The sequence below is a fragment of the Bos indicus x Bos taurus genome, chromosome 8 (assembly GCF_003369695.1).
Source record: "Bos indicus x Bos taurus breed Angus x Brahman F1 hybrid chromosome 8, Bos_hybrid_MaternalHap_v2.0, whole genome shotgun sequence".
NCBI lineage: Eukaryota > Metazoa > Chordata > Mammalia > Artiodactyla > Bovidae > Bos > Bos indicus x Bos taurus.
In genome coordinates, this window is record NC_040083.1 from 102,103,400 (window position 1) to 102,119,400 (window position 16,001).

At 47.3% G+C, this 16,001-nt stretch overlaps 1 protein-coding gene across 2 annotated transcripts in view; it reads left to right on the plus strand.

Annotated features, from left to right (window-relative positions):
* Positions 1 to 14,152, plus strand: part of SNX30 (sorting nexin family member 30) — a 109,889-nt gene extending 95,737 nt beyond the window's left edge. For both annotated transcript variants that reach the window (XM_027550522.1, XM_027550523.1), the window contains 2 exons: positions 4,260 to 4,412; positions 8,003 to 14,152. In XM_027550522.1, the coding sequence (XP_027406323.1) occupies positions 4,260 to 4,412; positions 8,003 to 8,062 (213 nt within the window). In that variant the 3' untranslated portion in view covers positions 8,063 to 14,152. The remainder of the gene's footprint in view (positions 1 to 4,259; positions 4,413 to 8,002) is intronic.
* The last annotated feature ends 1,849 nt before the right edge of the window (positions 14,153 to 16,001 follow it).

A 16,001-nucleotide genomic window follows, 5' to 3' on the forward strand; every position in this document is an offset into this window, starting at 1 on the left:
TTTGTCCTCCTTGGTGGGTTGTGAACAGCAGCCCCCAACCGTTAAGCACTGGATATTTCCATCTCTAACCCCTCCAGACAATACCTCTAAGATACCTCAGTCAAAAAGTCAAAACACTGAGATAAGAGGGAATGCTGGTTGTTGCTCATGGGTAAATTGAGACATCATCCAGAAAGAAACAAAAATGAGAGGAACGCAAGCCCCAGTGGCCCTCCTCTCCATAAAGTTGGGCAATTTGGTAGCTGGTTACTTCAGAGTACAGCTCACCTCTTAACACAAAATTGCTGTTATTCTCTTCTTTTTAAATCCCACTCCCTCCCCCCCCCCCCCCCCCGCCTCCTCCATCCTTGTGCTTCTATGGCTCTGCTGTCTGACTTGTTTCCTGCTTCTGTGTCCAGGTTTCTTAATAACTTTTGCCAACTCCTTTAGTAACCCTGTGCGTGTAGGCCCTTCCATGAGTTCTACTCTTTGTTCTCTGCCAGCTGGGGTTCTCTCTCTCTCTCTGTCTTTGGGGGTCTGTGGCCTGTGAGCCGTTCCTGAGGTGGGTCCAGGGGTTGTCTCACCTCTTGACGCTTGTCTGTCCCTCTGGAGTCACTTCCACCACCTTTTTTTTTTTTTTTTAATACTTGTTTGGCTGGGTCCCAGTTGTAGCACTGGGATCTCTGCCAGGTCACGTGGGATGCTTCCTTGCAGTACACGGCCTTGCTAGTTGTGGGGTGCAGGCTTAGTTGCTCCTCGGCATGTAGGATCTTAGTTCCTGGACCGGGGGTTGAACCCACGTCCTGCATTGCAAGGTGAATCCCCACAGTGATGCTGGGAGGTCCCTCCATCTTCTGTGAGGGGTCGCCTCAGTGGTACCCCCCCTGTCTCCCGCATCCGCGCTGTCCTCAGTCTCCAGCTTCTCCTCACAGTGTGCGTGTCACAGGCTCCGAGTGAAGTGAAAGCACCGTCTGCCTCCACGTCCGGCTGTGTTTGTTTTCTTCCCACCTAGACTCTGGGGGACTTGAGACAAGATCTGCCTGCTGAGACCTAAGCACTTTGATGTCCCCTCTGTGCCCCGTGTGGAACATGTTGGGAAAATGATAAGCTAAAAACATTTCCCACATTGAGGCTCAGGCAACCATACAATCCAGAGTTTCCATCCCCAGACCAGACCCATGAATCTTTCCTAGGCGAGCCCTCCCTGGAATCAGAGAGCCTACCCGCCTGTTCTCACTGTGTCTAGGAAGTCTTCCTTTCAGAGCCTGGCTTTCCTCCTTGCTGCAGCAGTTTTGTTAAGCAAACAGGATGTTGTTTCTGGACGCTTTTCCCCCGATGCTATAATTAGCAGTGGTCGCAAGAGGAATAAGGGAAGTGGACTGTGCCTGCCGGGAGGGCGGGGAGGCCAGGCCTGGTTTGCTGGGTGGAGGCTGGTTCCCAGGGTGTTTGCCAGGGATGCTCTGCAGACTTTGCAGACGCAAAGTCAAGGCAGGATTGTTTTTACTTCAGTTTCCCCCCAAGGTGGCCAACAGTAACAGGTTAATCAGGAGGGAAAGACAAAAGTGACTTCAGTTCCGGCATCAGAAGATAAAAATCGAGTCCTTTTTAAAATTTCCTCCAGGAATACATGCTTTAGAGGGCACTCACCCCAGCCCTTAGAAGTTCCTTGCTTGTTTTACTTTGTTTTGCTGAGTAACTTGCAGGACCTCAGTTCCCCAATCAGGAATTGAACCTGCCCACAGCAGTGAGAGCACTGACCATCAGTGTCCTAATCACTGGACCATCAGGGAATCCCCCACATTTCTTTTCTTTTCAGTTGCCTAGGATATCTTTCTGTATCTTCTTCTCTCACTCATCCTCGTCTCTCCCAGGATAGTTTCCATGCCAGATAACTCTTGAATTCCCTCGCCTGGGTGGCTCCCATTCCCCTGCTCTTGTATACTGCAGCCATGGCCAAGTAGTCTGGCTGGCAGATGGCCAAGTGCCCTCAGCACTTTGGAAGCCCTGAAGGAGTCAACTTCCCCAGGCTTGGCCTTGTTTCTGGGCTCCTTGCCCATAATGTCTGGGTATAAAACTTCCCTGGTTGGTCGAGATTGACCTTGATGGTTACATTCGGGATCAGAGGCCCCAGCACACAAAATGTACAAGGCCTCACTTGTTTTGGGAAAGCATTTGGTGGGTGACTGTGTGACCCAGCTTTGGGCAGGTTCCCTCCTTGCCCCCAACCCCCTGGCCACCATCAAAGTCCAGTGGAGCCTCTTGAGTTAGGAGAGAAGCCAGCTTTATGTTTTGGGTACTAGGGTTACCATTTCGTATTACCTTCTTATAATATTGGGTGTTTTCTTTCCAACTATATTGGAACTATACTATCCAACTATCTACACCCAACAATATTGGGTGTAGAGTGGGTGAAACTCACCAAAGCAAAGTGAAAGTTGTGAAATTCAGGCAACCTAGTTCTATTTTGAGAAAGTCTTCTAAACTTCCTTAAGGAAAACTAGAACCAGCCTGCTGTATATTTCTTCTTTGAATTTCATGGTTTATGGCATTCATAAACAACTTGCCTTCCATTTCCCCAGAATTACCCAGTTTTGACTCTTTTTTTTTTCCAACTACAATTTTATTTTATTTTTAAACTTTACAAAATTGTATTAGTTTTGCCAAATATCAAAATGAATCCGCCACAGGTATACATGTGTTCCCCATCCTGAACCCTCCTCCCTCCTCCCTCCCCATACCATCCCTCTGGGTCATCCCAGTGCACTAGCCCCAAGCATCCAGTATCGTGCATTGAACCTGGACTGGCAACTCATTTCATACATGATATTTTAAATGTTTCAATGCCATTCTCCCAAATCTTCCCACCCTCTCCCTCTCCCACAGAGTTAAGACTGTTCTATACATCAGTGTCTCTTTTGCTGTCTCGTACACAGGGTTATTGTTACCATCTTTCTAAATTCCATATATACGCATTAGTATACTGTATTGTTGTTTTTCTTTCTGGCTTACTTCACTCTGTATAATAGGCTCCAGTTTCACCCACCTCATTAGAACTGATTCAAATGTATTCTTTTTAATGGCTGAGTAATACTCCATTGTGTATATGTACCACAGCTCTCTTATCCATTCATCTGCTGATGGACATCTAGGTTGCTTCCATGTCCTGGCTATTATAAACAGTGCTGCGATGAACATTGGGGGTACACGTGTCTCTTTCCCTTCTGGTTTCCTCAGTGTGTATGCCCAGCAGTGGGATTGCTGGATCGTAAGGCAGTTCTATTTCCAGTTTTTTAAGGAATCTCCACACTGTTCTCCATAGTGGCTGTACTAGTTTGCATTCCCACCAACAGTGTAAGAGGGTTCCCTTTTCTCCACACCCTCTCCAGCATTTATTGCTTGTAGACTTTTGGATCGCAGCCATTCTGACTGGTGTGAAATGGTACCTCATAGTGGTTTTGATTTGCATTTCTCTGATAATGAGTGATGTTGAGCATCTTTTCATGTGTTTGTTAGCCATCTGTATGTCTTCTTTGGAGAAATGTCTATTTAGTTCTTTGGCCCATTTTTTGATTGGGTCATTTATTTTTCTGGAGTTGAGCTGTAGGAGTTGCTTGTATATTTTTGAGATTAGTTGTTTGTCAGTTGCTTCATTTGCTATTATTTTCTCCCATTCTGAAGGAGGCAAGAATATACAATGGATTAAAGACAATCTCTTTGACTCTTTATTTTTGATTATCTGCTACCTGAGAGTGCATGGATAAGTCTCCAGCTGATTTGTAAAGTGGACCAATTGTCTTCTTATTGCAGTGAATTCTCTGGTTAATGAGAAACGTCATGGGTAATGGGACAGTTCATGTGATGTGAAAACACCGATTTTCTACTTTCAGTATGGGGCATGGGAGAATAGCAGGGCAGTACCAAACACTGCTGTACACTTGCAAAACCTACATACACTTTCACTTACAGATGGGTAACTCCTAAAAGGAACCAAAGACAAATGACTCTGAATCACAGTGTTTCTTCTTCCTGTTTGTAAACAGGCAGGTGTTTCCCCCATGAGTCACTGTTTAGCTTGGATGGGTTTGAATATTTGGGTCAGGGATGGCACTTTTCAGAATTCCTTCTTTCACTTGGAAACCCAAGGCTATGCCTGCACCTCCAGAGGAGGGAATGTGTTCGTGGCATTATAAGACAGTAATCTGGCCTCTCACAAACATGAGCCCGGGGCATGAGGTCCTTGTTATACATACAGAGTTCTCATGTACGCATCCCCCTCCCAGGTCCCAGCAGATGTAGAGAAGTGTCAGGATCGGATGGAGTGTTTCAATGCTGATCTGAAAGCCGACATGGAGAGGTGGCAGAACAACAAGAGACAGGACTTTCGGCAGCTGCTCATGGGAATGGCTGACAAGAACATCCAGTATTACGAGAAGGTAATGAGCTGATGATGAGACGACAGCCCTCCGCTTAATAGCCAGAGCCTCTGGTCAGGGCCTGCCAGAAGTCCAGAAGGATCCTGCCAGGCCCATCTCCTTCCCTTAATTTACGTGTTTAGCCTTAGTGAACCCGTGTGTCCTTGCCCCGATCTGCTAGATATGGTGCTGGGTTTGGAACCAGGGGTCCCCCTCAGGTGCCCACAGGGGTTCCACTTGCACACCCTGCTGATGAAACTGGTTTTACCCTCCAAGCCCTCTTAGTTCTTCTAGCAGCTGCTTCCCAGTCAGGCCTGTAGCACATGGATGCGCCCAGTTGATGGAGGCTTTGGGGCCCTGTCAGGCTGTTCTGTGGTTCTGCACCCAAGGGTTCGTCATGTTTGTTCTGCTATGGATCCCTTTGGTCATCTGGTGAAGCCTAGAGACTCCTTATTAGAATACTATCTGTTTTTTAAAATAGACTTTAAAATACCTAATACAAAAGGATATAGGATTACAAAGGAAAACTATTAACACTAAAAAACGGTTTTTTTTTCACGAGTCCCTTGATCTGTGGACTTCAGGTTAAGCCCCCCAACACACACGCACGCACGCACGCACGCACACAGGCTCGACTATCATCAAGCTGCAGCTGAATATCCTCAGTCAAGGTTTGCCCCTAGCACATCCAACTCTAGAGCATGGTTGCTAATGAATCCTAATGAATTTGTTAAAAGCTTAATGAAGATGAAGAATGGCCCAATCATAATTCAACAAATAACCTGTAGACTTGAAATCAAGCTGGACAAGCATTAACTCAGCTACTCCCACCACAATTCTAGAAACACGTCCTCGGCCCAAACTGGAGGAATCCATCTCCTTCAAAAACATTGATGCTCTGGCCACTGCTCAGAGGCAGCGTGTCTGCGTCTTAGTTTGGAGGAGGGTTAAGGGAAAGAGTCATGGAATGGCCCTTGCCTGCCAGGTTGAGGATGGACTGCTTCGGGGAAGCGGGAGGGGCCATCCTCCTTTTCTCGGTATCTTTCTTCCGGATGCTCGCTGTGTGTCTGAGTTGACGTTGGGCTGGGTGCTTTGCATATGTCAGCTTGCTAAATTTAAACTTAATCTTCACCATAACACTGTGAAGTGGGTTTTAGAGGCTCTCAATTTAAAGCTGAAGACATGGAAGCTCAGCAAGGTTTTAAAACTCTGCCCAAGGTCACACAACTTGTGAATGACTGAACTAGGGTCAGAGTTGGCTCCACTGGGTCCACAGGTCTGAGGATTCCCACACACTGTCAGTGATGGGGACAGTCCTGCCTGCCCACAGGTGCAAAGATCATTCCAGGTGCAGCCAAGGCTTCATTCATCTGCTGACTGGGCTGTTAGGCAGGGTGCCTCTCTCTGCCTTTGTTTCTTCATCCGTAAAATGGGGGTGATCCTCCTCCACTGAGTGATGGTGAAGAAACACTGAAATGATGCCGGAGCACCTGGAATGTGCCTGGCAAGTGGTTGATATGCAGTGAATGGGGCTTCCATTCCTCCCTCCCTCCCACCCTCACTGTCCCCCACTTTCCCACTGCACCAGGGCTGACTCAGCTGATGTCCCCTCCTCTTCTTGGTGATTAATTCCAGTGTTCCCAGGGCCCAGATCTCAAACCCAGGGCCTTTATCTGTGTCCTCCCACTATACCACAAACAGGCCCCTGCCCTGGGGCCTCGTCTTGGCAGATGCTTTTTGTGTACTATCTGTGTACCTGGTCGCTTGCACACATTGATACACAGAGCAGCAGGACTCCTGCCATTCAGTTCAGTTCAGTTCAGTCGCTCAGTCATGTCTGACTCTTTGCGACCCCATGAATCGCAGCACGCCAGGCCTCCCTGTCCATCACCAACTCGTGGAGTTCACTCAAACTCACGTCCATTGAGTCGGTGATGCCATCCAGCCATCTCATCCTCTGTCGTCCCCTTCTCCTCCTGCCCCCAATCCCTCCCAGTATCAGAGTCTTTTCCAATGAGTCAACTCTTCTCATGAGGTGGCCAAAGTACTGGAGTTTCAGCTTCAGCATCAGTCCTTCCAATAAGGACCCCTTGTCTAGTGGTAAGTGAAAGTGAAAGTCGCGTCCTACTCTTTGCAACCCTATGGACCATACAGTCTATGGAATTCTCTAGGCAAGAATACTGGAGTGGGTAGCCTTTCCCTTCTCCAGGGGATCTTCCCAACCCAGGAATCAAACCCAGGTCTCCTGCATTGCAGGTGAATTCTTTACCAGCTGAGCCACAAGGGAAGCCCAAGAATACTCAAGTGGATAGCTTGTCCCTCCAGCAGATCTTCCTGACCCAGGAATTGAACTGGGGTCTCCTGCATTGAGCTATCAGGAAAGCCCCTGTCTAGTGGAGGAGACACGTTAATCCAAGAATCCCACCTCTTCAGAGAGATGCAGGCCCTCCAGGAAAAGAGCAGAAAGCTGGGAGAAAAGTTGAGGGAGGCATCATTCAGATTCAGGATGGAAGGGGCAAGCAGAGTGGGCAGGAAAGGCCAGTCTGAGGACACAACTTTTAACCTGAGTCACAGAGACGAAGGACAAGTATTCCGGGAAAAGGGAGCAACGTGTGTAAGGGTCCTTGGGTGGGAAAAGCTTGAGCATTTGGCCAGTATTTCACTTGGTAAAGAAAGCTCGTATTTAGTTGGTTCGTTTGTATTGTTTGAATTTTTTTTACAGTGAAAATGTTTCCATATAATAGTTGTATAATAAAATATATCTTTACAATGCTAAAAAAGGAAGAAAGCAAGCAGGCAAGCTGGTATGGCCTTGGTCCCCATCACTGACATAGAACCTTCCAGAGGAGAGATGATGGCAGAGGTAGAGAGCGGGATCCAGGATGCCACGGACCCTGCTCTGGGTCTCTCTCTGACAGCAAGTTCCTTGAGGCTCCCCAGGCTTCCTTCTGTAGGGCAGGGTCTGAGTCCAGCTTCTTCTCCAACTTCAGAGTCACCAAGGAAGGAAGCAGTGAGCCATTCACCACTCCCTTCCCCTGGCTTGACTTGGGGATGTGTGTCTGCTCCCCTCTGCTCATGTCTCCTCCTCCCTAGTGACTCAGCACGAAGTCCTGCTTCACCCCGGTGCTGCCTCTCAGGAAGACCTTGTGTAGTTCTCCACCTCAGATCTGAGATGGCTGAACGAGAGCGCCCCGGGTCACACGTCTGGCCCATTCCAAGATGGTTTCTACCTCCCACCCACACATGGAGCAGTATCTCCATCCCGGATGGGAACCTGGGGCCTCACCAGGGGTTTGCAGCCTGCCTTTCTCTTCTGCTTTTGAAAGGGAGGGGGTTTCTTTCAGTGAATACCTTTCCACTCACTGGGATGAGCTTTACAGATAGTTCACTTAGGCTTCGTAGAGACATTGCTATCTTTCACAGAAATGGGGAGGAGGATGTAGTCGAAACAAACACCCATTGCCTCCCTTCTTTCCACCAGCTCTGAATAACCCGTGTAGGGCATCATTAGACAAAGGTGACCCAGCAGGACTGACTGGGAGGGTAGCTCAAAGCTGACCCTGAAATCTGCATCTCCACGCTGACGCGCTGCGTGTGTGTTGTCATTCCAGTGCCTCATGGCGTGGGAGTCGATCATCCCGCTACTGCAGGAGAAGCAAGAGGCCAAGTAAGCTCCTTCTCGGGACCGAGACTCTCCTACCTACGCAGGGCCTGGCACCCACCCCGGAATGTCCCTGCGGTTCCGGACACGTGGCACCGAGAAAACAGTCGCAGCAGCATCTCTCCTCGGTGTATTCCTTTCCCTCCCCCTCCCCCTGCCTCTGTCCAACAGTTGTTTTCCCTGAGTATTTATTCCTTGGTGGAGTCCGTAAAGGGCTGTCGTCATCTCTCGGTGGAAGAAGCTGCCTTGGTGGTGTGAAGGAGCCTGCTCGGTGGGACACTACGAAGATTTGAAACTGAGGGACACGTCAGCCCTCAGCTGACATTCTGACATCTCGTTACAGTCCCGTCTCTGGGGCCAGCAGAGTTGCCTGCTGAAGAAGAGAACCGGGTCCTGCTTCGCAAGGCCATGAGGAAGGCATGAACAGGAGGCAGCGCTTGCCTTCTGTGGATGCCCGGCCACTCTGACATTGGCCTCCATGGGCCTTGACTTGTCTCGGCCTGGAAGTTGGTGTCGGTGCCTCCAGGAAAAGTCCTTAATGTACAGGGGTCTGTGTGGCTCTGAGTGTGGCCTGCTGCCTGCCCGTCACGAGTGACACCTATGTTACAGTTTCTGGTTCATGTGGGACCATTTAAATCGGTGTCTTGGTGCAGCCACGCTAGAGCCAGCCAGCCAGGGTCTTTGTCCTCATGCCAATGCCTTGGGAAGTGGAGGGAGCAGTGTTCCCCAAACTCGTTTTCTGACACTAAAATGTAGTAGATTGGGAACTGTTTTATGTAAAACGAAAAAAAGGGTGCATTTTTCTCTGTGACGTTCTTCACCGTTCTTTTGCTTGTTAAATGTCATCAGGGTAGAGAGACAGGCCTGAGAGGGGTCATCTGTTGTCCTGAAGTCGGAATAATCGAGTTGTTGAGAGTTGCTGAGGTCGGCGGGCGTATACCGAGCCCCACCTCCCACGTCCACTTTCTGCAGTTTGCCTTTACCTCACCAAACATAGCTGGTTTAATGTTTCCTCCTGTGTCCACTGAACGTTTGGTCAGCCTTTGGGAGAGAGGCGGGCGTGTTCTCAGGATACAGTGAAGGTTTGTAAACTCTAGTGTGAATGAACGGTCCACGTGAAGTGCTTTAACTTTACTGTTTCCTAGTCAGAAAGAAGAGCCTGCATCTAGATGGGCCTCGAAGATGACACGTGTGACAGCAAACTCTTTGCTTCTAGTTCAGCTCACATCTCCTCCTGGCTCCATTTGAGGCTTCATTTCAGACTCTTAACAGGTTTCCTTCTCAAGTGTGTCAACACAAAGTAGACAAAAAGGATCTCTTCCTCCAGCTCGTTATCTTTCCCCTCTTGAAGTGAAACTACCTATGTCATGTTTGTGTTCTTTCGTCTGTGGCTCATCTCTATAAAATTACAAATCTGAGCCTCAAATAAGTGGTATTATTTTTTTTGTTTGTTTGTTTTTTTTAATGAAACAGCTGTGCTGAGACCCTGCTGTGTTTGCAAGTGAACCTGCAAATACTGGTCAGCACGCAGCCTCCTGAGGGCACTGCATCCTGCTTCCAGCTGCAGAGGTGATCTTGGGGCAGCCGCTGGACAGCCCAGAAGAGTTTGGTTTCGTTTTCATCATGTTTGAAAGAGTCATGGTTTAAGGGATAATTTGTGTGTCAGTTGGTACTTTCATGCACTGTTAGACCCCGTTCATGCCATTCTAAAATCCTCTGATGTGAATCTTCCGTTTGGTACAATTAGAGATGATTCAGTGGAGAAAAAGGGTAAGAAGAGTTCATTGACCCCGAGTGGTGATTCAGTGTTTCATTCTACCTCTAAACCATCCTGTTGGTGTGGCTGAGGTGGTGCGGGTCCAGCCTGACAGCTTGCTGGTAGAATCAGGGCGTGTATCTGATAGTGGGTTGATGGCCTTCTGTGGATATTTTGCAGAAGACACTAGACTGTCCTAGAGGTGAACACTTATCTTGGCAAACGTGCAAAGTCTTGCCTGGTGGAACGTATGCTTTAAAAATGTCCAGCATGACGAATGCTTGGGAAGAACCATGGAAGGAGTTACAGGAAGACTAGACTCTAGTCTGCTGCTACTGGCCAGAGCCCAGGGACGTTCCTGTGGGAGGTCAGTTGGGCAAGAAGGCAGCCCTTCAGAAGAAACCCATCAGGTTCCTTGCTGGGACATATGGAGATAGGTGGGGTACACAGTCATCCTCTTACATGATTGGAGGCAGAAGACTGGTTCTGAAGCACTGCAGGCATCTTGGGCTTTTTCTTTCTCTGTGTGGTCCCTCAGTGAAGTGCCTGTACTTTTAAGCCTCCAGGGAGAGCTGGAATGAGGCAAACCAACCTCCAGCTTGCCACTGGTGGCAGAGCTTGGAGGACCAGGGTACCTTGCAGCCTTCCTTGGAGGAGTGGTCGTTCCAGAAAATGAACCTTTGTCCCTTACTTCTGGCTGGCATCTGATGAGGTGAGGAGGCTGGCCCAGAAGGCAAGGGATAGTAGGCAGTGGTGGAGGCTCTCCAGCCCTTCGCATCCCCGTGGGCCCCACCACCGAAGGTCCGCAGCCCCAAGCATTCACCTCTTTATCTCCATCATCACAAAGGTGATTCCCCATGAGAAGCGTAACCCAGAGACCTCTGTGCCAAAGACTGCCTCCTGGTTCGTCACCCCATCCTTCATGGCTCCACAAAGTCTTGAATCACCAAGTCCTCTCTTGTGTTTATTTTCCAGGAGAAGTTTGCTTGAGGCTGTGTCTTAACCGTAGACGCATGTGGACAGGTTGAAACTTGAGTACGTGGCCGTGGAGTGGAAAGTCAGCCTGTTGACTGTCCCTGGGCTGGGGAAGTGGAAGGTTCCATTCACCTGGGTTAGAAGTCCAGGCTAGGGCAGAAGACAGAACTTGTAGAAACTGAGCGATCTTAGAGATGCAGATGAGGTTGAAGAGAGCAGTGGTGATTTATAGCATTTTAGGGACACTGCTCGTCGTTACCCGGGGCTGGATTGCCAAGAAGGCTCTCAGCTACTGTGCTCAAAGCAAGGAACCTCTGCTCCTGCTCAGGCCAGGTTCGGGGTTGGGTTTTACCCTTTATTAAGACTTAATGATGATTGCTCAGATAAGTGCAATTGTGGACATGACTGGCTTGTTTTCACTGTGCTGCTCATTGAACCCGCCACACACCTTTCTTTAGCTGAAATAACAAACCAGCACACCTCTAGGGATGGTGGTGAATGTAACCTAAGGGTGTCTTCATGCCAAATTTCAGCCACACCCAGAGGGTGTCTTACATGTTGTTGACTTGAATGTGTTTTCTCAGTCGCCATCCGCAACAGGGGGAATAAAAGGCACACCTGGCCCTCATTGCTTGCGAGGCTGCCATTTGCGTTGGGATGCCGGGCAGTTCAGCCTAGAGAAGGGAACCTGCCGTGTGGCTGTCTGCACGTGGACTTGCTCTTGGGACAGTATCAGCCCAAGAGGCACTCGGAGTTTGTATGACTTGGCCCTGCCATTGACAGCATTCAAGTCGAGAGCACTTGATTCTGTTTCGACGCCGTTCACTGAGTCTCATGAGAGTCCTTCTCTGCCCTGTGTCCTGAGCTGGTGAGAGTGAAGGGAGAGCAAAGTCCAGACTAGCCCATCTTCTGAGCAGAAACAGCCCTTTAGAGCAGCCAGGGTGGAGCCCATTTTCAACCCATCCCAAGACCCAAACAGATGAGGCCAGTGTAGGTCTGTGTGTGGTCAGGGTAGGGCGTGCCAGTGCTGGTCCCTGCCTCCTCACTCACAGCCTGCTCTCGAGGTCTGTGGAAATAGGATGGTCTCATCATCAGGCTGGGGTAACACAAGATTATGTTGGGGATTTGGGTCTGCCTTCTCCCTTCCCAGAGTCCCCAAGGGCCACCAGGTGGAGCATGCCCACGCACCCACTCACTCACTGTGGTCTCTCTTCTTCCGACGGCGTTTCCCTCGGATTTGCCTGCCACCCTCTGGGCCAGACCTACAGATGGAGATGGGTGTGTTGGAGTTTTTCACCTCCTTGTGGTTTTGAATTCAGTGAATTTAAGAAACCTGACTTTTTTCATCAGCCCACCCAGTAGGTGGCCAGCTCTTTAGGTTGAGGGTCCCTGGTCTCCCCATGTTGCACAGATCGGAGCAGGCACAGGGTTGTGTGTGTTAGAAAAGTTTTGGGGGAGGGGTATTACAGGGGGTGTGACTGTTCTCTCAATCATACGTGTTTGAAATGTTCTCTGGGTATGACTGCCTAACCCTTTCTGTGTGGCAAAAAAAAAAAAAAAAAAACGTTATCCAGGTAGTTTTTATTACCATAGGTAGCCTGTAAATAAGTGCTTGGAAAAAATAACTCTAACAAACCAGTAAGATATTTGTCTCATTCATAAACATTGTGTATTTAGCACTTGAAAAACAACAAATCCAGACTTTTGGACATGCCACAGACTGTTAAAAGCCTAACTGTACTTTTTGAGAATTTGTCAACAACTACTAATATGCCTTATTCTTCAACTACTGTTGTTTAGATTCTGGTTAGAAAAGAGTTTTTAGAGATGTAATCAGTTGTTCAGTTTAAACACTTGAGGCCTAACCTAGCCAGTCTTCATTCCACTTAAAGAAACAAGCCAGAAAGTGAGGTTCATAATTAGGGCTGCCTTTTGGGAAGAGAAAGCTAAGTACTGCTATTGCCAAATGATATTTTTTGATAATGTCAGGAAATACAGGGACCACAAAACCTTTTTCGTTGTTGTTTTCAAGTGTGGAAGACGCATCTCGTGCCTTTTGGCACATTTTTTATTGTAGAGGATATTATGGTATCAGCATCGACAAATCACAGATACAAAGAACTCTGTAGATGATGACAATATTAAAGGTTTACCCCGATTCTGTAGAAGAGCTTTTTAAATGATACTGTGGGGCCTCCGAGCAGTGTATTTTACATAGAAATTCTCCACAGGTCGAAATGCCAAAAACAGCGAACACACGGTGTTGACTCACAGAATCTCGTCCTTTGTCACAGAGCTTTCGCTGTTAATAAAAGCCAGTGACTGGGTACCGCACGTGCACCTCTCCAGGCAGCGCAGCCCTCGCCAGGTGATTCTGGGCTCCCTGGAGGCCGGTGTGAGCAGGCAGACCCTGCCCACACGGCTGTGTGGCAGGCTGGCTCACAGTCTCAGACCATCCCTCCAGTCACGGATGCTGCTGGAAGGAGGGAAGGGGGATGCGTTTTCCCCAGTGGGGACGTGAGGAGGAGATAGGACACTGCAAACAAAAACGTGACTCAGTGGGATAGAGTGAGGCCTGTGTCAGCTGGGCCCTCGTCAAATAACAAACCAGCATGTCCGAACAGTCAGCGCCATTGCCCTGGGCACCCCTGCGGTTTGGTCCCGTCTTGTAGGGCCCTGTCCTCTGTCCCCCGTGCCTGTTCCCTGATGTCTGTGTGTCGGGAATGTGTTCAGACATGAGGTACATCTGATATATTCCCATGAAATAAACTGCCAGCAAACTTTCTAACTTTTAACTGTTGGGGGCGGGGGGAGGAAAAAACCAAACCTTTTTGCTTAGGTCATGTCCAAATTATCGACTGTTTATTATTTGAGAAATCATTCTTTACATTTAAAATTTTTAAAGGAAATCCTTGAGGTATTGATGAAGTCCTCCGTGTAAATGTGTTCTCTTCTGTCCATGTTGCCATTAAGCCAAATTAAAAGCTGTGAAAAAAAAAATGTGCTTGAGAATGTGTGTTGTAGATGAGAAAGTGATTTACAGATCAAAGTCTTTGTTTCATGAAGCTACCAAACTTTAAAAAGAATGTCACTTTTTTTTTTTTTATTACGGAACCCAGAGATTATTAAAAAAAAAAAATTCTTGTTGCATTTTTGATGCTGGCATGAGAATTTTGTCCACTTTTTTTCATATCTGTAAAAAAATTCTGTCCATTGTTTACTATGGGATTAGTATTACATTTCAAGATAAAACAAATGAATTTGTATTGCTTGATAAAAACTATTAGCTTGTAAATTTTAAAAAGGTTTCTTTACCTCAATTAACTTAAAGTAATGGACCAATAAACCTATAAAAGATGGCTTTCTTTACCTTGAGTCATGTTCCATTTGTACAGCTTTATAGTACATGCATGACTTTTAATCGTATTTTCTCATTTTCTCTAAGGAGGTATCCGTTTATAGGCAAGAATCAGGATATGCAAAGCAACAGGAAAAAATACCAACTGTTTTATTCTTCATTTCTTATCCTCAATTTACCCTCTCCTACATCTTACAAGATGGCACTGATCTGAGAAGATGAAGAAACCACCTACTGTCCATCTGTAACTGTGATTGGCAGGAAGGCTGGCAGCCAGCCTAGGTAACTACATGAGGGATTTCTTCCCACTTTATCCCATAGCAAAGCACAGTGTCATATTCTGAGTCAGAGCCAGTCATTGCCTATTTTTTTTTTAATTGCTATTTTTAAAAAAATCTGTAAAGAAAGGAGAAATATCTGTGGTTCTTTAGCACATCTGAGTGTGTTGTAAATCAGAGACCACAATGCTCAGTTGAGCTTACCTAATGATGGCCATGCACTGGAACTAGACTCCTACAGGTGCTAAGCTTGGCTTTTTGATAGTAGACATCATGAATATAAGACTTGAGTCACACAAAATGAGGCAGTAAGGTGTGGGATAAGAGATTTGAGATCAAGTCTTAGCTTTTCCACTTACTAGCTATGTAGCTTTGGGCAAGTGCCATCTCTCTGAAATTCAGCATTATTATCTTTGAAATGAAGACATGCCTTTCCTGAAGGGTGGCCGATAGGACTAGCAATAATGTCTACAAAGCACCTAAGTGTCTGCTGGGCCCTCCTTATGTCATAACCCTTATAGGAAGACTTATCCTATTACTTGTTCAAATCCAGCCAACTTAAATATCAGAGATGTTCCCGTAAGAATCCTTCCTGTGTGCTTTACTGAAAATTTATGTATTGCCAGTTGAAAATTTTAAAGGGGGATATATCATTTTTTAAAACTGTTTTCCTTTTAAGAAGATTATGAAAATAGTATGCTGGAGGATTGTAGGCAGACTGAAGGTCTGGGGAAATAGAAGGGAGTGGATGATAAACTAGAAGTGATGGAAAGGGAGATGGATTTCAGTGGTGAGGCAAAGAGGTCAGAGATGACTTGGTGATTTCCAGCCTGGGAGCTGGGAGGTGATGCCATTTACGGAAATCAATCAGCAGAAAAACGGAAAAGATGGAGTAGGCTTAGATGGTGGGGTAGGAGAAGAATTTGGTTTGGACTTACATTTGAGGAGACCCAGGGGGAGGTGTTGACTAGATTGTTGGAAAGAGAGTTCTGGGAGACTAGATTACCTGGGAGGAAAACCAAGGGCAGGGCTTTGGGGTCCTCAGGAATTAGGGATCCTGGGAGAGGTGGAGGGGGGCTCAGGGAAAGTTCGAAAGAGAAAAAGATCTCCATAGATTTGAATCGTGGTTTCTAAGCTTGAGAACTTGTGAAAACACCAATTTGGGGGCCCCACCCCTAGAGTCTGATGGTATTTGTCTTTTTCTGATTGACTTTGCTTAGTATGGTAATCTCTAGGTCTCAGATCAAATTAGAGAATTTGCTTTTCTAACAGGTTCCCATTGGATGTTGATGAAGCTGATACAGGAACCGCACTCTGAGAACTAATGGTTTAGAACATCTGCTGGAAAGACCTGGAGAAAGCTGAAAAGTTTTGAAACTACTACCCTGGTGACAGGTGGGGTTGAAAAAGTCAATACTATGGTGTTGAGAGCCCAGCTTAGGTGAACACCCACAAGCTCATGGCAGGGTCAGTATGGACAAGTAAGGACATTTTTCTAGATGTTGAGAGCAAGCTTGAATGGAGAAGCTAGTGATTAGATTCATTTAGGTTGGGGGACTGGTCAGGGGCTAGAGTGGAAGGC